Source organism: Stegostoma tigrinum, chromosome 35, assembly GCF_030684315.1.
Source record: "Stegostoma tigrinum isolate sSteTig4 chromosome 35, sSteTig4.hap1, whole genome shotgun sequence".
NCBI lineage: Eukaryota > Metazoa > Chordata > Chondrichthyes > Orectolobiformes > Stegostomatidae > Stegostoma > Stegostoma tigrinum.
In genome coordinates, this window is record NC_081388.1 from 12,131,418 (window position 1) to 12,152,029 (window position 20,612).

Sequence of the window (20,612 nt, forward strand, 5' to 3'; positions counted from 1 at the left end):
AGCAAAATACCACGGAGATGAGAGATCTCACATCAAAACAGAAGGTGCTGAAGAATCTCAGCAGGTTCAGCTGCATCTGTGTGCAGAGAGAAAGTAAGAAATGTTACTCTGTTTCTGTCTCCATACTTGCTGCCAAGCCTGTTAAGATTCTTTGCTTTAATTCCTTCGTCCTCTTGATGTTCCCTCCCTCCTGCAATCTTCAAAATTATACGACCATAGTTTAATATCTCCAGTTGACTACTCTTCTACTTTCAACCTTCCTGGCCTATTGGCCATAGTCATTGCTTTTTTTTATATAAATTTAGGTGGATTAAGTTAAGAGGTGCTTTGTTAGAAATGCTCAATATTGAGGTATAGGGCTCCTGTGAAACAGCGGTAGTGTCCTTACCTCTGGCCCAGAGGATCTAAGTCCAAGTCCCTCCTGCCCAAATGTTTGAGTCATTGAAGTCAACAGCATTGAAAAATGGAGGGGCTGCTTTGCTCGGTTGGCTGGATGGCTGGTTTGCAATGTAGAGTGATACCAATAGCTTGGGTTCAATTCCTGCACCAGCTGAGATTATCATGAAGGTCCTTCCTTCTCCACCTCTCCCCTTACCTGAGGCATGGTGACCCTCAGGTGCCAGCCTTAGAGATTTAGATTTTATTATTACTTGCACTCAAGAACGGCAGTTACCAGAGCACAGTGAAATGTGTACAATTGTAAGAAGGTGGAAGCTTTGGAGGGGGTGCACAAGAAGTTTACCAGATGGGTAAACCTTCTTCTTCTTTCTGAAGAAGGGCCTAGGCCCGAAACGTCAGCTTTCCTGCTTCTCTGATGCCTCTTGGCCTGCTGCCTTCATCCAGCTCCACACCTTATTATCGCGTTACCAGGACGCTGCCTGGATTGGAGGGTATGAGCTATAAGGAGAGGTTAGAGAAACTCGGGTTGCTTTCTCTGGAGTACCGTAGGCTGAGGGGAGACTTGATAAAAAGTTTATAAAATTATGAGATGTGTAGATAGGGTTGCCAGTCAGGATCTTTTTCCCAGAGCAGAAATTTCCAATACTTGGAGGGCGTGCATTTAAGGTGAGAAGGGTGAAAGTTCAAAGGAGATGTTAGGGGGAGGAATTTTACACAGAGAGTGGTAGGAGTGTGGAACACACTGCCAGGGATGGTGCTGGAGACATATATGACAGGAGCGTTTAAGGGGCCTTTAGATAAGCACATGAATATGCAAAGAATGGAGGGATATGGAACAAGGCAGACAGAGGGGATTAGTTCAATTTGGCATCATGTCTGGTTCAACATTGTGGGCCAAAGGGCGTGTTCCTGTGCTGTACTGTTATACGTTCTATGTCACCACTCCCAGTGCCATCTTAGGTATATTGTAGGTACAAAAATAGAAAAATAAGGAAATAAATTATCAAGTTCATCAGCTTTAGTTCTTCGTAGTATAATGTAGTTGTGGAGTAATAGATGGACCCCCTGCAGTCCATCATTTGAAATCAACTAGTAGTAAAGGTCAGAGATAATGAGAACTGCAGATGCTGGAGAATCCAAGACAACAAAATGTGAGGCTGGATGAACACAGCAGGCCCAGCAGCATCTCAGGAGCTCAAAAGTAGTAAAGATCACCCTAGATCAGGAAGTTTATGGCTTGGAGGAGAGCCTGCAAGATGTGACATCCCCACATATGTATTGGCCTTTCTTTTCTTGCTGGTGGATGTTGGTGTGTTGGATAGACCTTTCTCCATCTCTAGTCATGTGTTGATCTCCACCAGGTTGCCCATCCTCACTTGCTGGCCTTCTTCAGCTCACACACGAGTGGATTAAAATGGAATGGCAGGAATTGCATTGGTTTAGCACCTTTCGTGAGCACAGGATGTCCCAAGGCACTTTGCAGTGCAATGAAATGCTTTTCAAAGCTTAGTTTCTGCTATGATGTAGGAGGATTGTAACTTGGCAAAGAGTAGAGAGAGACCTGACCAGACTGCATCTTTTTAAACATTAATCTCCTGTGAAGAGCAACTGCATCTTAGAAAACACCATATAACAAATAGCCGACAAAGTGATTTAAAAAAAACAACTGATAGTCTCTGGATTGAAGACGTTTTAAAAATGTAATTTGTTATCTCGGTCAATGAATCAAAACAGATAGCCAATGAGGGCATACAGCCCTAATAGAGTTACAATAAACAGCCTTCCCTGACCTTTAACCTTTCCTGCTCTCCACTAATTAGTGTAAGTCAATTAAGAGTGGAATCAATTCAAGGCATGAGAGTTCTTTTGGCATTAGAATTTTTTTTTAAAAGCCTGATATTCATAGTTAGGATCTAGCCAACAAAGTTGCACATCTGGAGGATTTCTGAAGATGTACCGTTGTTAGCGGTTCATTAGTTGAGTGCAAAACAGTTATTCCCATTTTTAATTCTGATTTCAGCTCCTTTGGACAGGAATACAAGAATTAAACAGGGATCCCTGCTACCTCTTAAGATTGATGCTAAAAGTTGACCCGTTTCAGCATGACTGAAGGTAAGAACAATCGGAGCCAATGTGTGTGCCGAGTAAATTAAAAGACATCTAGCGGGCCCAGAACAGAAAGGTCCGACGCTACTTAGAAAGGAGTCAAAACATCATTCCGGAACAGAGTAAAGCATTAAAATAACCAACATGCATTTTAACGCAAACAGTTCATCTCCTCCCCGTCATCCGGCCCACCCTGCTACCAGGTGGTCATTAGAGTGTACCTCCCCCAAACTCTCCTCTCTCAGCCTTAGCCTTTATTTCCATCAGAAAAAGAGAAGGCACAAATAAAAGGACAAAGAGGGTGTGAAAGTGACTGGAGTCAGGGCTGACAGCAGCAATATGAGAAATCCTGACACTCACGCTGACCTCCGACAGGTCAAACACTCTTCTTCACCTCATGCTGCCCAGGAACTCTCATCTGGGTGGCCAGAAATATATAACCCTGAAACGTCAGCTTCCCTGCTCCACTGATGCTGCCTGGCCTGCTGTGTTCATCCAGCTCCATGCTGTGTTATCTCAGATTCTCCAGCACCTACAGTTCTTGCTATCTTCCATCTGGCTGCCAATTGACAATGGATTCGTGGTTATCAGTAGACCCTTAATTCCAGATTTTTAAAATTGAATTCAAGTTCCACCATCTGCCATTGTGGGATTTGAAACTAGGTCCCCAGATCATTACCTGGTTCTCTAGTCCAGCTATGATACCACGAGGGCATTGTCTCCCCTAAGTGAGGATTACCCGCCCTAACTGTCCCCTCAGGCAGTGAAAAATTTATTTCTTAGATCTCCTCTAAAATGTCACCTTAAAATTATGCCCTGGTGTTATTGATCCTTTGACTAAGAGGAACAGCTGCTTCCTATCCCCCTGTCCACATCCCTTAAAATCTGATACACCTTAATCAAACCCCTCAGACCATAAGACCATAAAATATAGGAACAGAATCGAGCCATTCAGCCCATCAAGTCTGCTCCACCATTGAATCATTGTCGATATGTTTCTCAACTCCATTCCCCGGCCTTCTCCCTGTAACTTTTGAACCCCTTCCTGATCAGAAAACCATCTATCTCTGTCTTAAATACACTCAATGACTTGTCCCCCATAGCCCTCTGGAGAATGGGGTCCACAGTTTCACCATCCTCTGGCTGAAGAAATTCCTCCCCATCTCATTTCTAGAGGGTCGTCTCTTCGCTCTGAGGCTGTGCCCTCAGGCCCTAGTCTGTCCTACTGGTGGAAACATCTTCTCCAAGTCCTCTCTATCTGGGCTCTCAGTATCCTGTAAGTTTCAGTTAGATTACCCCTCATCGTTCTAAACTCCATCAAGTACAGACACAGAATCCTCAAACTCTCCTCATATGGCAAGCCTTTCATCCTCAGGATCATTCTTGTAAACCTCCTCTGGACTTTTCCAACATCACATCCTTCCTTAGATTCGTCAGACACTCAGCAGTACACCCCTGCTCTTGTATCCCAGCCCCCTTGAGATGAATATTAACATTGTAGTTGCCTTCCTAACCTCCAACTGAGCCTACATGTTAACCTTAAGAGAATCCTGAACTGGGACTTCTGAGTCTCTTGGTGCTTCAGATTTCTGAACCTTTTCCCTAATTAGTAAATAATCCATGTCTCTATTCTTCCTGGCAAAGTGCATAACCTCACACTTTTCCCACATTGTATTCCATCTGCCACTTCTTTGCCCACTCCCCCAGCCCGTTCAAGTCCTTCCGCAGCCTTCCCACTTCCCCACTACCTGTCCCCCGCTACCTATCTTTGTGTTATTTACAAACCTCTAAACTTTCTCTACTCTGAACAACCTGAGCCTATCCAGCCTCTCTTCATTGCTAAACTGCTCCAGCTCAGGTAACATCCTGGTGAATCCCTTTCACCTTATGCTTACTGAATAAAAGTCGATTTATTTCCGTTTTCAAATGTCCAGATAGTCCGCAGTCCCATCCACAACCACAGCTTTTCAGGGCTGGAATTTTCAGGTTCCCACTGTCATTTTTATGGAAAGCTGTGTCTTGACATCGCACTTAATGGCCAAGCTCAGAATGTACTCAGCTCATAACTTGTAGTTGTTTGTATATTTGCACTCCCTTTGTTTCTTTACCTCATTTACGTTCTAATTTTCGATGTGATCTCAATCAATATCTACACCCCACATTCAATGCTGACCCCAGTCATGATTGGAACAGGTTTTTTGAACAGGGATGTTCATACACACCTCTGGAGCAGGTAGAACTTGAACCCAGGTATTATGGCACACCCTGATCCCGTGGGCGACACGGTGGCTCAGCTGTTAGCTCTGCTGCCCCACAGCGCCAGGCTCAATTCCACCCTCAGGCAACTGTCCATGTGGAGTTTGCACATTCTCCCTGTGTCTGTGCGGGTTTCCTCCGGGCGCTCCGGTTTCATCCCACAGTCCAAAGATGTGCAGGTTGGGGTAGGTTGGCCTTGGAAAATTGCTCCATCGTGTTTAGGGATGTGCAGGTTCTGTGGGTTAGCCATGGGAAATGCAGGGTTACAGGGTTAGGGTAGGGAGTGGGTCTAAATGGGACACTCGTTTGAGTTTAGGTGTGGACTAGATGGGCCAAATGGCCTGCTTCCATACTGTAGGGACTGTATGATTTGGCATTTTGTCCTGTAACAACAGGAAACTAAAACTGTTGCTCTGTGCTGTAGGGCTCCATGACTCATTAGGCCACTTCTAACCAGCTGAATTGTCCATTAAAACCCAGTGCTCTCTTTAACAGAGATAACAAGGTGTAGATCTGGATGAACACAGCAGGCCAAGCAGCATCAGTGGTGCAGGAAAGCTGATATTTCGGGCCTAGAAATCATTTATGAAGAAGGGTCTAGGCCCAAAATGTGAGCCTTCCTGCTCCTCTGATGCTGCTTGGCCTGCTGTGTTCATCCAGCTCCATACTTTATCTCAGACTCTCCAGCATCTGCAGTTCCTACTATCTCTCTTTTACAGACGGCTTATTCAAATATCTATAAAGCAGTGTTTTCCTGTGCGAACTGTAACTGTGAGTAAACTGCAAATTACTTTTAACCTTGACAGGCCAATCCTACAACTGAATTTTGAAAAACTAGCAATGGCAATTTAGATTTAGTAAACCGTCTCGTATGTCACGGACTTCAACTGGTGAGTCTCCAGCCGCAAATTTCGCTTCCCATATAAAAGCAGAGATTGTGGGGTCTGGAAATTAGAGGAGTTGCATCAGCAGGTTGAAAGTCAGTCCTTCTTCAACAGCAATCATCCGCATGGGCCCAGCCCTTCGATATGGATCCTGCATCTTAAATAAAGGCAGCCCAGGGAGCAACAGGAACCCAGTCAGTCACTGATCTCACAGCCAATTAACAACATCACAGAGTTACATGAGAACAATCCACCCCCAACAAAACGGGGCCTCATTTCACACTTAACACAATCTGTGTCCGATCCCGACAGGACAAAAGAATTTTAATGATGAGGATCTCGCCTGTTGGTCTGACACAGCGATGAGGCTAAGCGTATCCTTTCTGTCACTGCCATGAATATTTCTTAACTCTTTCATTTCATTTCCAAATCCCAGCTCTTCAGTCCCCTGCTGAAAATCTCGACGTTGTGAGGAAACTCAAACAGGAAGCCTAGACTCAAACCTTCCAAAACCCTTTCTCTTTCACAAAAGTGTAGGAATGTGCATTTAAATGTATATAAATACGTGGAAATATTGACAAATCCAGATTTTAAAAAAACAGATGATTAACATTCAGGTCACTAATTTCACCACATTCATGGATGCTATCAAGAGTGGGATGGCTAAAGAAAGCAAACTTACATTTATATAGCACCATTAAGGTGAAAGGGGAACGATTTAACAGGGACCTAAGGGGTAATTTTTTTCACAAAGAGAGTGCTGTGTGTATGGAACGAGCTGCCAGAGGAACTGGTGGAGACTGGTAGAATTACAACATTTAAAAGGCATCTGGATGGAGACATGAATAGGAAGGGTTTAGAGGGATATGGGCCAAATGGGACTAGATTAATTTAGGAAATCTGGTCGGCGTGGTCAAGTTGGACCGAAGGGTCTGTTTCCAAGCAGTACAGCTGAATAACTCTGACTGTTTTGCGACCCCAGGTGTCCCTTAATGACTAATGAAGTACTTTTGAAATGTAATCACTGTCGTGATGTAGGTAACAGGGATACCAATTTGTGCAGAGCAAGATTACACAACCAGCAAAGTGGATTGAATGACCAGATAACATATTTTAGTGATGTTGGTTAAGGGATAAATACAGTCTAGGGAGACATGAATAACTCTCCAGGTTTTCTTCAAACAGCACAAAAGAACCTTTAATATCCACAGGTGGGGATCCCTGGTATAAGGTCCCATTATTAGGCATCACCACTGACAGTGCATCACACCCTCAGCATTGCATTCTAATCAGATGCTCACTTCCCTGAAGGGGGCAAATCAGAATTGGGTGGTCAACTATTATTGAATATTTCATCTCATGACCTCCCACCTCATTGGCAAGCTCCGTCACTGCGACTCATTGTCAAATGACAAATGTAAGGTTCAAATTCACTTTTATTTTGGGGTGTGGGGTGGGGGTTAGGTGTTTGCTGTATGAAAGCCTCTAAAAAACAACTGACTATCTTCATTTTCAGAGAGCAAGAATAAGGTAAGGAAGTGATACTCAGCTCAATCAATCTAACTCAGTTGGCTAACGTCAGGAATGGAGGTCGAACAGGCCAAGCTGGTTGATGGGGAAGTACATTGCAAATGCACCATGGGATGTACTGAATTGAACAATTCTTCCGTGCTCTATGGTCTATTCTCCAGGATGAGCACCCAGACAAGCATCAACTGCATCAGGAAAACCATCAGCTCGGTGAAAGATACTCTTTGGTCTGCCTTAAACTTGCTGGTTTTTCAGTTGAAAGCTTTTACCCCCTACTGAGTGTTGCAGACTGGCACATTCCAAGGTCCAGGACTACATGCTGAGGGACGCACTAAAGCTTGGGGCAGCTGCCACCAGCACACTGTGGGGAAAGACCACCGTCTGGGGTCTTCCTGCCAAAGGGTAACAAGAGTGTGTTCATTTATAGGACCGTCCCAATGCCTTGGATACGTATAATTAGCTCCTCGTGCCTAATTGCATAATTAAGGAATGCATTTAAATTAGTTGTAACTATCGAGAAAGTCAAACCCCGCTGTTTGTTTTCTTCTCTGTCAGCAAAGACCTGAACTGCCTTAGATCATAGAATCACTATAGCATGGAAACAGGCCCTTCGGCCCAACAAGTCCACACCGACCCTCAGATATCGCACCCAGCCCCAGCCCCCTAAAACCCACCTAATCTACACCTCCCTGAACACTACGGGCAATTTATCATGGCCAATCCACCATAAACCTGCACATCTTTGGACTGTGGGAGGAAACCGGAGCACCCGGAGGAAACCCACGCAGACACGGGGAGAACGTGAAAACTCTGCACAGACAGTCACCTGGGGCTGGAATCGAACCCAGGTTCCTGGCGCTGTGATGCAGCTGTGCTAACCACTGAGCCACCGTGCTGTAACAGCGCACGTACATAGAGAATTCACTCTTTACGTATATTTTTGCAAAAACAGAAGAACATTTCCTTCAGCCCCAGCCAAGGGCTCATGGGAAGTGGGGTACAGCATCTCTAAGCTCTCCTAAAGCTAACCTTCCATTCTGTCGAAACCAGATTACAAATACAGCAGCGAATACTCCTTGCTTACTTTTAGTGCTATCTTGCTGGGGGTTCTTCCACAGAACATCAGAGTTGGAGGTGGTTCCCGGCCCTCCTGCTGGATCGCGTTTTGCAGTTGCTAGGGAGCTGGCAGAAAGGTCAGCACGGTACTTTTTGAAGTCTCGGTCTGAGGCGAGGTACCTGATTTGTGGAGGCTCCACATTCGGAAGGTGCTTCAGCCTCTTTGAGGGGAGGTATGCAGGCCGGTAACGCTCAACCTCCTGAAAAGGTGGGAAGGATTGAATGGCGCCGTACCCCAGCATGCCAAACTGCGGGTGCAGGTGTAGGAGTGGGACCGGGTACTCTACATTGGACCGCTCAGCTTGATGATACACGGGTGCCAATGTGTACGTGGGGCTCAGGAAAGGAACCTGGGCCGTTTTTTCCATGGTGACTGGCACGGCGAAGGTTCGGGCCTGCTGGCAGAGGGTGGTAGTGCCCCTGGTACTTCCTGTTGTAGATGACAGCACCATCAGTGTCGGTGGTGTCAGCAGCCCAGGCGGATTTTCCATCTTGGATTCCTTTCGCTTCTCGCAATTCCCTGGGAATGATAATCCAGAATTAACAGTTGTTCAAAGTTTCCATTTCTTTTGCAAGCGCACCCCAGAATTTTTGTCCAATCATCCCGTCTCAGTGTATTGTGCTTGTTCTGAGGGTTTTCTCCCAGTTTACACATGACAGTGCAGCACAGGAACAGGCTCTTCAGCTCAACATGTCTGTGCTGACCATGATGCTATTCTAAACTGATCATATCTGCCTGCCTATATGGTCTATATCCCTCTATTCCCTGTCTGTTCATGTGATGGTCTGAATGCCTCTTAAACAGCGCTCTCCTAACAGCTCTTACCACCTCCCCTGGCAGCATGTCCCAGTCACCTACCACTCTGTGTGTAAAAACTTGACTTGCACATCTCCTTTAAACTTTCACCCTCTCACCTTAAATCTATGCCCCCTGATATTTGACATTTTCACATTGGGAAAAAGACTCTGACTATCCACCCTATTCATCTCTCTCATAATTTTATATACTTATATCAGATCGCCCCCACAGTCTCTGACACTCTAGTGGAAACAATCCAAGTTTGTCCAACCTCCCCTTGGAGCTAATATACTCCAATCCAGCAACATCCTGGTAAATCTCCTCGGCACCCTCTCCAAAGCCTCCATATCCTTCCTATAGTGTGACAACCAGAACGGCACAGAATACTCCAAGTGTGTCCTGACTAAACTTTTATACAGCTGCAACATGACTTGCCAACTTTTATATTCAACACCTCAACTAGTGAATACAAGCATGCCGTACGCTTTCTCTACCTCTTATCCACTTGCCTCCTTCAGGGAGCTACGGAATTTTACACACCAAAGTCCGTCTGAATATCAATGCTCCTAAGGATCTGGCCATTTCCTGTGCACTTTCCTCTTGCATTTGACCTCACAAAATGCATCACTTCGCACTTGTTCAGAATAAACTCCATTCGCTATTTCTCTTTCAATTTCTCAGCTGATCTCCATCCTGCTGTATCCTTTCACACCTTGCTCACTATCCATAACTCCACCAATTTTTCATGTCAACTTAAAGTTTACTGAACAGACTATTGACATTTTTTATCCACATCATTTATATTATATTGTATATTACAAATAACAGAGGTCCCAGCACTGATCCTTGTGGAACACCACTAGCCACAGACTTCCAGCCGGAAAAACACCCCTCCACAATTACTCTCCTTTCTATGAGCAAGCCAATTTTCTACTGAACCTGCCGACCCACCATGGATTTCACACGATTGATCATCTGGATCAAGCTATCGTGAGGAATCTTGCCAAATGCTTTATTAAAGTCTATGTAGACAACATCCACTGCCCTGCCCTCATCAATCATCTTTGTCACTTCCTCAAAATGCTCAATCAGATTTGTGAGACAAGACCTCCCTTCATAAAGCCTTGCTGACTATCCCTAGTGTCCATTCTTCTCCAAACGCTAATAAATTCTGTCCTTAAGAATCTTTTCTAAAACTTCCCAACCATTGACGTAAGGCTCACAGGTCTATTCCTGGATTATCCCTGTTGCACCTCTTTGGCAAAGGAACAGCATTAGCTATTCTCCAGTCTTTTGGGAACTCTCCTATGGCTAAAGAGGATATAAAGATCTTTATCAAAACCTGAGCCATCTCCTCCCTTGTTGCCTCCAGTAACTGGGTTAGATCTCACCAGGCCCTGAGGATTTATCTGCCTTGATGTTTTTCAAGACACCCAACATTCTCTCCTTCTTAATAGTGACATTCCTTAAAATATCAGTCAACCCCTCTCTAAACATACCACCAACAATGTCTTTACTCCTTGGTGAAAATCAATGCAAAGTATTCATTAAGGACTTCGGCCACCTGACCTGGCTCCACTCATAAATTCCTCTCTTTGTCATTGAATGGACCTACCCTTTCCCTAGTTATCTCTTGCTTCTAATATCCATATAAATGCCTTGGGATTCTCCTTAATCCTACTTCATGGCCCCTTGCAGCCTCCTAATTTCTTTTTTAAGTTCTTTTCTGCTTTCCTTATATTCCTCGAGGGCCTTGGTAGATTTCTCTTTCCTAAACCTTACATATACTTCCATTCCTTTTTAACTAAACTTACAACATTTCCCATGATCCAAGGTTCTTGAATCTTGCCATCCTTATCTTACATTGTCACAGGAGCATGGTAGTCCATGTCCCAACTGGCTTTTGAAAGAAAATATATGTCAGATATGGATTTACCTTCAAACAGCTGCCAATTTTTCCAGTTCCTGCATAATGCTGCTGTAATTAACCTTCCCCTAATTTAGCACTTTCACCCAAGGACTAGTCTTACCTTTTCCATAGCTATGTTTAAAACTTACAGAATTAAGATCACTGTTCCCAAAATGCTCCGCCACTAAAACTTCAGTCACCTAGCTCGGCTCATTCCCAATACAAGGTGTGAATGTTCTGAATTGGACTTCTACTTTCTGGACGAATACTGTAGATATTTTTAAATAACCTGTCGGGAGATGCTATTACCTCTGAAGAAGATGGGACTTGAACCCAAGTGTCCTGGTTCAGAGGTAGTGACACTATCACTGCATTTTTCAAGCCTTGCCTGTTGGGGACTTCTGTGTGCTTGTTGTACACTCAACAGGCCTGGTTTATATGTTAAAAGTTTATCATATATATTGACCCCATGATACTGAATACTTGTTGAATGCATTAGATGCCTGAGATATATGTGGGCTTCCTCTGCTATATGGGTTTCCCAGTATTCAGGGTGCCAAGGAGGTAGGAAGACAGGAATATTGGAACAGGATGAAGCCATCCCGCTCTCCAATCCCCAACCTATTCTGCTATTCCGTGGGACTACGACTGATGTCTAACATGAATGTATATATCCACTTCATCCTCATAGTCCTTTAATATGTTGGTGAACAGAAAAGATGCATCCATTTCAGATAGAAAGTTAACAACATCGATTGCAGTTTGCAGAGTAGAGTTCAAACCCTGGCATGTAAAAGGGCTACTTAATTTCATTCACCTTTCTCTGGTCCTATTGTCTGATTGAAAAGACCCACTCCCCGCCCCGACTGCAGACATTTCTTGCATATGAAACCACCTAAAACTCATGATCTCCCGCCACAAGGCACCCTGCCTGATGGGTAGTGCCAACTGTCTCAATGACGATCCAAAACCAGCAGCCAAAACAGAGAAAATCCAGTGTGATCCATATCTGACATGTGGGTTTCTGTTAAAAGGCAGTTGGCACATGGACCACCATGCTCCTGTGACAGTGTAAGATAAGGATGGCAAGATTCAAGAACCTTGGATCATGGGAAATGTTGTAAGTTTAGTTAAAAAGGAATGAAAGTATATGTAAGGTTTAGGAAAGAGAAATCTACCAAGGCCCTTGAGGAATTTAAAGGAAGCAGAAAAGAACTTAAAAAAGAAATTAGGAGGCTGGAAGGGGCCACGAAGTATCCTTGGCAAGGAGAATTAAGGAGAGTCCCAAGGCATTTATACATATTTTAGGAACAGGGGATAACTAAAGAAAGGCCAGGAAAGGTTTGGCAGGATATGGGCTAGAAGCAGGCAGGTGGGAACAGTTTAGTTTGGGATTATGGTCGGCATGGACTGGTTGGACCGAAGAGCCTGTTTCCATGTTCTATGTTTCCTATGTTAGAGGACATCATGCAGGGGTGGCACTAGGACCCCGTAACCCATACAATTGCACACGGTCTTGAATGCAAGGGGCACTGAGGCAGGTTGCCCATCGTTTCATCAAACGTTTTTTCTATTACAGGAATACATGTGTCACGAGATTCACTCAACAGCATTGATGTAATTTAGTCAAGTATAGGAGCTCCCAAGTCAGCTACAAAATCAAGGCTGCCCCATATATGCGCTCAGATAAATATGTTTCCTAGTGGTGCTACAGTTATCACTTTTGAAGAATTCTTATTTCAAAGTTTTTGGCTATTCAAGCTGTTATCTGCACTTAATAGACCATTTTCCAAATCTGTTGTTACGGTCCACTTTTTTCACCTTGTAGTCTTGTCACTGTGGCTTGGTCAAGTGTATTAAACAACAGAATAATCCCAATTAAACTCGCTCATCCCCATGTCATACAAAACACTCATCTTTCTTCGAGTTCATCCCTTCAAACTGCTCCCCACCAGCAGTGACAGACACCATACCTCAGCCCAATACCATCCAGCGCACAACCTTCCTTGGATTAGCCCAAGTTTGAAATGTTGAGCCATCATTCTGCCATTGGATTTGTCGGAAACAGTGTGAACACTTTTGCAAACCCGGTGTTACGCTGTACTTAGAGATCCCAGTGTCAGAACTGTCCAGTATCTGTGTGAATCTGACAGTAATCAGCAAGAGCCCACTACTTTCACTAAATGAAAATCCTTTCAAGATAACCAGTATCACCAATAATACTATTCACGACAGGAATATGGAATTTCCTGTTCCTGGAACTAACAGCACCATCGTATTTCTGACTTATTATGAAATTAATTTTGTCTCCTTCTCGGTATCCAAATCATTTTGATTTAATTCCTTAGTCAGTAGACATTTCTCTTTAACATTGCATCATTTGAAGCCCAATTTCCCTTTGACTAATGTTGAATGACAAAGTGCCACTACTTTGATGGTTTCCAACCTTATAAATCTAAAGTTAATAAAAACAATAAAGGTACTCTACCTTCAGTCTCCTTCCACAAGTTGAAGCCCACTGGAATATATTCCAATTGCTAAAATCCCTGGGATCTGCTGAGGAGATGTTACTGAGCAGGATCTGAAGGCACAGAGAGAGCAGCTAGCAGCAGCAGCATAGACCCAGGGCAGCTGGATCCCAGCCTCACCTCAGCTGGGCAACAGTGGACACAACCCTGCTTTGTTCAGTGTCTCTTTGCAGCCAGCTCTTCTCCCTCAATGTCCAGCAATTGCAAAAAGAATTCTTCACCCCCTCTCTGTCTCCTGACTCCTACACTTAATTATGCAGTGGCTTTTAATTCTATTTGTCTCCTTTTCTGGCTTGTAATTGTTACAAATACACCTTCTCTTCTCACTTTCTCTCACCCTTTCCAACTACCTTTTTTGCCTGTCTTTCACTTTCTGGCTCTATGTTTCCCTGTCTGACTCTCTCTCTCTCTCGCTCTCTCTCTCTCTCACACACACACACACACACACACACACACACACACTCACTCACACACTCACAAACACGCGCACACACACACTCACACACTCACAAACACGCACACACACACACACACACACACACACACTCTCTCTCTCTCTCTTCTTGCTGTCTTTCTCTTTTCCTTTCTCTCTGTTTCACTTCTGTCTATCTCTCACCTTACCCCACACTCCCCTTCACTCTGTATCTACATGACTTTCTCCTCCTCCGTCTCTCTCTCCCCCTCTCTCTCTCCCTCAGGCAATCGTGTCAGTACCAGATAGTGATGCTTTTCTCTGTATTTCCTGGGAATTGGGAATGATGTTTGTTTAAATTTCTGGGGGTGGGACTAACTCCTGATTTCATTCTGTGGTCCGTAGGCTATTGGCTGTCAGGTAGTGATTCAGCCCTATCAATCAGAGAGTCTCGGTTTTCCCTAGGCACTGCAGCCCATATCATTAGTGACATTTTTGTTGCGAGATTGTGGGGTCACTCCTCACAAATTAAAAATCTACCAGAAATCTTGCCTCCTTCTCCCTCTACTAGAAATCTCCTTGCAGAAATCCCAAACATTTTACCTCAACCTCAAATCTCACCAGGAATCATTGCATCATTATAGTCTCGAAAGGTATGTGTCCTGTTGAGAGTATTTGAACTCAGTGTAGAGCAATTTAAACCTAGCCCACTCAACTCTATCAGCATCGATCAATTCCAGGCAAAATCATCTCCAACACAATCCAAGATTCCAACTCATACATCTACCCACTTCCACAATTCACTGAATCCTCTGAAATCTCAGCTCAGGTCAAACTGTCAGAGGGAAAGAGTCATGAAGAGAAACTCGGCCTCTTCTGTTAAGTTGGAGCTAGTAGAAACTGCCGATGATGGAGCCAGAGATAACACAGTGTGGGGCTGGAGGAGCACAGCAGGCTGGGCAGCATCAGAGGAACAGGAAAGGCCTTCACAGTGGGATTATAGCTCAGTCAAAGGCAGTAAGAATATTACTCACTCAGAGACAGTAAGAATACTACTCACTCAGAGACAGTTAGAACATAACTCACTGAGAGAAAGTAAGAATATAACTCACTCAGAGACAGTAAGAATATTACTCACACAGACGCAGTAAGAATATTACTCACTCAGAGGCAGGAAGAATATTACTCACTCAGAGGCAGGAGGAATATAACACTCAGAGACAGTATGATTATTACTCACTCAGAGGCAGGAAGAATATAACACTCAGAGAAAGTAAGAATATAACTCACTGAGAGATAGTAAGAATATAACTCACTCAGAGGCAGTAAGAATATTACTCACTCAGAGACAGTAAGAATATTACTCACTCAGAGACTGTATGATTATTACTCAGAGGCAGGAAGAATATAACTCACTCAGAGACAGTAAGAATATTACTCACTCAGAGACAGTATGATTATTACTCACTCAGAGACAGGAAGAAGGTAACTCACTCAGAGACAGTAAGAATATAACTCACTCAGACACAGTAAGAATATAGCTGGCTCAGAGACAGTAAGAATATTATTCACTCAGAGACAGTAAGAATATTACTCACTCAGAGACAGTAAGAATATAACTCACTCAGAGATAGTAAGAATATAGCTAGCTCAGAGACAGTAAGAATATTACTCACTCAGAGACAGTAAGAATATTACTCAGAGACAGTAAGAATATTACTCACTCAGAGGCAGGAAGAATATAACTCACTCAGAGACAGTATGATTATTACTCACTCAGAGATAGGAAGAAGGTAACTCACTCAGAGAGAGTAAGAATATAACTCACTCAGAGACAGTAAGAATATAACTCACTCAGACATAGTAAGAATATAGCTGGCTCAGAGACAGTAAGAATATTACTCACTCAGAGACAGTAAGAATATTACTCACTCAGAGATAGTAAGAATATAGCTGGCTCAGAGACAGCAAGAATATTACTCACTCAGAGTCAGTAAGAATAAAGCTCATTCAGAAGTAATAGTTTCTGAGGAAGGGTCCCAACCTTAAATGACATCTTTCCTGCTCCTCTGATGCTGCCTGGCCTGCTGTGTTCCTCCAGCTCCACACTGTGTTATCTCTGATGCTGCCTGGCCTGCTGTGTTCCTCCAGCTCCACACTGTGTTATCTCTGATGCTGCCTGGCCTGCTGCGTTCCTCCAGCTCCACACTGTGTTATCTCTGATGCTGCCTGGCCTGCTGCGTTCCTCCAGCTCCACACCGTGTTGTCTCTGATGCTGCCTGGCCTGCTGTGTTCCTCCAGCTCCGCACGGCGTTATCTCTTCATCCCTTTGTCAGCAATCCGGCATTCCTGTGACTGCAATGGCAGGTAGTTTGTTCATCAAAAAATCGTCATTACTAATGACAGGGACTGATCTCTGGCCTGTTTCGAGGACACAGCCCTGTCAGGAGCTGAGCCGTGCAGACTTGGAATGGTCTGTTATGTGCACTGGTCAGGCACCATAAATGGAAAGCTCAGGAGCAATCGTGTATCCAGTACCTGGGCTGGTGGTCGTGGTGGAAGATGAGGGTGAGAACTCAGTCCTTCGAGGCCCAGCTAGATGATCTGTCTGTGCCTTCAGATCCTGCTCAGCAACCTTTCTGGAGCAGATCGCAGGCTATCAGCAGTTGGAATATATTTGACTTGTAGAAGAAGATCGACAGCAGAGTGACCTTGTAGCTTTTACTAATTTTAGATTAAGCTTACGGAAATGATCAAAGTCACGTGCTGTCCAACGCTTTGATTTTTTTTAAACCAATCTGTTAACTTCTACCTCATTGCTGCCACACCCTGGCATAGGACTGGAATGAAGACCTTCTAGTCAAGAAGCCGGCGCACTACCGCAAGACTTTCAACATATTGTTTGATGCCCCTTTTGAAATCCTTGACTCAATAACTTACCCCAGGTTATTCATGAGCTTATTAATATATGGTTAATAAAATATTATTTATATATCACTAATAATTAATAATAATTATTATTAACATTTTATAATATGGTCATTAATGTATAACCTCCACTTGATTAGATTCCAACTTACTGTTCCCCACATATCCATTATTTTATATGTAAACTCACAGCCCCGAAGCCCCTCAGCTGGTTCTAGCCTGTGGCTGTGACTCCATCCCAGGTTTTCAAAGTGTACACCAGCAGTCAACCCACTGACCCCATGCTTTTCCACCCCCCCCGTTAGAATTGTACCCTTCACTGTGTGTTGCTTCTCCTCACCTGTCTATGTATAACCATACCCTTCCCTGCATTAAATTCCATGTGCCCCCGCCTGCTCATTCTATCAGCCTGTCCATGCCCTCTTGAGGCCTGCCACCATCTTTCTCAAAGCTTGTCAGTGACTGTCATTGGGTGATCACACCCCAGTGTGGCCTTGAGGTCTAACACATGGCCATGAGCTGTGTCTGGCTTATGTCCATATGACAACACAAGGATATTTGTCAGAGGCTAGGAATGCTGAAGAGTGTCACTTCTTGTCATCCGAAAGCCTCACCGCCCCCCCCATCTACAAGGCACAAGTCAGGAGTGTGATGGGATACTCCCCACTTGCCTGGATGGCTGCAGCCCCAAGAACACTCAAGAAGCTTGACACCATCCAGAACAAAGCAGCCGCTTGATCGCCACCACATCCACAAACATTCACTCCCTCCATCACCGAATGCTCAGTAGCAGCAGTGTGTACCATCTACAAGATGCACTGCAGAAATTCACCAAAGATCCTCAGACAGCACCTTCCAAACCCACAAACACTTCCTTCTCGAAGGACAAGGGCAGCAGATACATGGGAACACCACCACCTCCAAGTTCCCCTCCGAGCCACTCACCATCCTGACTTGGAAGTATATCATCGTCCCTTCACTGTCGCTGGGTCAAAATCCTGGAATTCCCACCCTGAAGGCATTGTGGGTCAAACTACAGGACTACAGCAGTTCAAGAAGGCAGCTCACCACCACCTTCTCAAGGGGCAGTAAATGCTGGGCCCGGCCAGCGACACCAACATCCCATAAATGAGTAAAAGTCAGATGTCACTCCAACTGCTGGCTTAAATCCCATGGTGTTTAGCATTTGGAATACAGTGAGTCAGCTCATGGTTAGTCTCAGTGTATTGATATGGCATCTATGTCTTGATGTAGACATTGTCAGGCATTGATTCCCCTCTGCGTATTAACATTTGGGCAGTCACTGGATTGGTTGCTGGTGACACTCTAATCTGAAGGACAAGGCTGGGCTGTTATCTTGAGAATTCTTTTTATTTTCCAGAAACTTTCTGTCTTCATCACCTGTTTCTCCAGGTTATTATAATCCACTCCTAAAGTAATTGACCCAATCGTTCACATTTTAAAATGGCTACGCCTTAGTATTGTGTGTTATATCATGGAGATATGCAGAGATGACATACTCCATATTAGTGTCTGTAACAGCTGTTTTACACTGAGCTCGTGCTGACAACTACTAGCCTCAGTTCTGAAGAAGGGTCACCGACTTGAAATGTTAACTCTGTTTCTCTCTCTCCACAGATACTGCCAGACCTGCCAAGCATTCTTCAGAATTCTCTGTTTTCAAGTCTCAGCTCAGTCTCTCTTCCTAAGTAACCAGCCCTTTGCTTAACTGACCACAGTCAGAGAACAGATACCAAACACATAGATTCAAACAGCGAACAGCTGTACACCGCATTCAGGGGGGAAACGGTCTGATCATGACTGCTCACATCTCATAAAAGAAAAAGATGAAATCTCACAAAAGCAAATTCCAGTCAAACACATTTATCGAGCGATGACCATTTAGAACGAGGTGAAATCTACAGGCGATTTTTGAGAGCAGTGCATTCATTTTGATTTACTGAGCAATCATTAAGGCGAATTCTGTGGTCAGCGAATGCTGATTTGATCCCATTTGCTGTGCTTATGGCCCTGGATTACTGAGTGTCTCCTGCATATGAATTCAATTCACTTTCATGTAATTTGGCTGGGGGGATCAATCTCCCAATTACTCTCGTGAAATAGGCGACCAAAGGCTCTCTCTTTAATGCCTCTGTATCATCTTTCATAATTGTTTGGCTTCCTTTCTATTTCCCAGTTTCTCTGCATTGTTTTAATGCCATAAGGCAAGACATTGTTTTAATGACATAAGATTCTATGACATTGGAGCAGAAATCAGGCATTTGATCCATCGAGTCTCTTCCACCATGATATCATGGCTAATCTGATAATCGTCAACTCCATGTTCCTGCCTTTTTCCAATAGTCCTTGATTCCCTACATGATTAAAATCTGTCTCAGTCTTGAATGAACTTAATGGCCCTGCCTTGACACCCTCTGCAGTAAACATGTCTACTGCATCATGACCTCTTTGTTATTCAAGCTTCCACATTTTGTATCTTGGTAATCCGCACCTCTGTTCAATCCTTGTATGGTATGATCTGCCTGTACTGCATGAAAGACAAAATGTTTCACTGTGCCTAGGTACATGTGACAATAATAAATCAAATCAAATCAAAATTATCCTTCTTTACTTTGTATTCCTCTGTCTGCTTGTGACTGTTTCCTTCGCTTTCTTTCGGCATCCCTCACTTCCTACCCACCCCCACCCCCAACCAACTGAGGGTCTCCTGTCTTGCTCTCTCTTAGCTTCCCCTGGAATTTCTCTCCACTCTTGGCCAATTTGAAATCTTCTAAGGTTCTGCCACCCATGACCAGCTCACTTCTCTCATTGTCCCTCCATTCACTGACCTACAATAGGTTGCAGGCCACTGAGAAATGGAAAGGAAGACAAACAATTATGAAGGGTGATACAGAGGCATTAGAGGGAGAGCCTTTGGTCACCTATTTCATGAGAGTAATTGGGATATTGATGAAACTGTGTTCAGAGTCAAGCTTCGCAATGAGGAGCATGCATGAGTTCAGCCAGCAGATGGAGCTCCCTCAACCCTCAGAGATGAAATTCAACCCACAGCCTGACTTACCCATATCCCTGTAGCATCCACATGCTTTAGAACTCTCCAAGGGAACTCGTCTCATCCACTCTTGGCAACTTAGGAAACATCCTTGGCTGACCAAAAGGTGACCAGGACACCAGCCGTCCTGGACCCCTTCGCTTCAGAATTCCCTCAGTGAACTGCTCAAATCTTCTACTCTCCTCTCCTCCTGCAAAATACTCCATAAAACATTTTATAGAGTATCATAGAGTCACACAGCACGTAAACAGACCCTCCAGTACGTGACAAACATAATCCCAAACTAAACTAGTTCCACCTGCCTGCCCCAGCCCCTATACATCCAGACTTTCCTCATCATGTACATGCCCAAATGTCTTTTAAATTGTGTAACTGTGTCCGCATTAACTATTTCCTCAGGAAGTTCAATCCACACACGAACGACTCCTTCTATAAAAAATTTCCCTCATGTGTTTTTTAAATCTCGCTCCGCTCACATTAAAAATGCGCCCTCGGTCTTGAAATTCCCCATCCTAGGGAAAAGACCCCTACCATTAACCTTATCTATGCCCCTTGTGATTTTATAAACATCTATTAGGTCACCCCTCAACCTTCCAAGCTCCAGTGAAAAAGTCCCAGCCAATCCAGCCTCTCCGTAGAACTCAAACTTTCCCATTCCCAGCAACATCCTGG

At 44.2% G+C, this 20,612-nt stretch overlaps 1 protein-coding gene across 2 annotated transcripts in view; it reads right to left on the bottom strand.

Annotated features, from left to right (window-relative positions):
• LOC125447552 (E3 ubiquitin-protein ligase RNF220-like) overlaps positions 1-20,237 on the bottom strand; it is a 106,053-nt gene extending 85,816 nt beyond the window's left edge. Inside the window, exons 1-2 of one of the 2 annotated variants that reach the window (XM_048522026.2) lie at positions 19,950-20,237; positions 8,260-8,811 (exon numbers count right to left, since the gene is read on the bottom strand). In XM_048522026.2, the coding sequence (XP_048377983.1) occupies positions 8,260-8,811; positions 19,950-20,004 (607 nt within the window). In that variant the 5' untranslated portion in view covers positions 20,005-20,237. Of the gene's footprint in view, positions 1-8,259; positions 8,812-13,487; positions 15,068-19,949 lie in introns of those variants that run through there. The other variant, XM_048522027.2, reaches the window with a different exon arrangement.
• Positions 20,238-20,612: the final 375 nt, after the last annotated feature.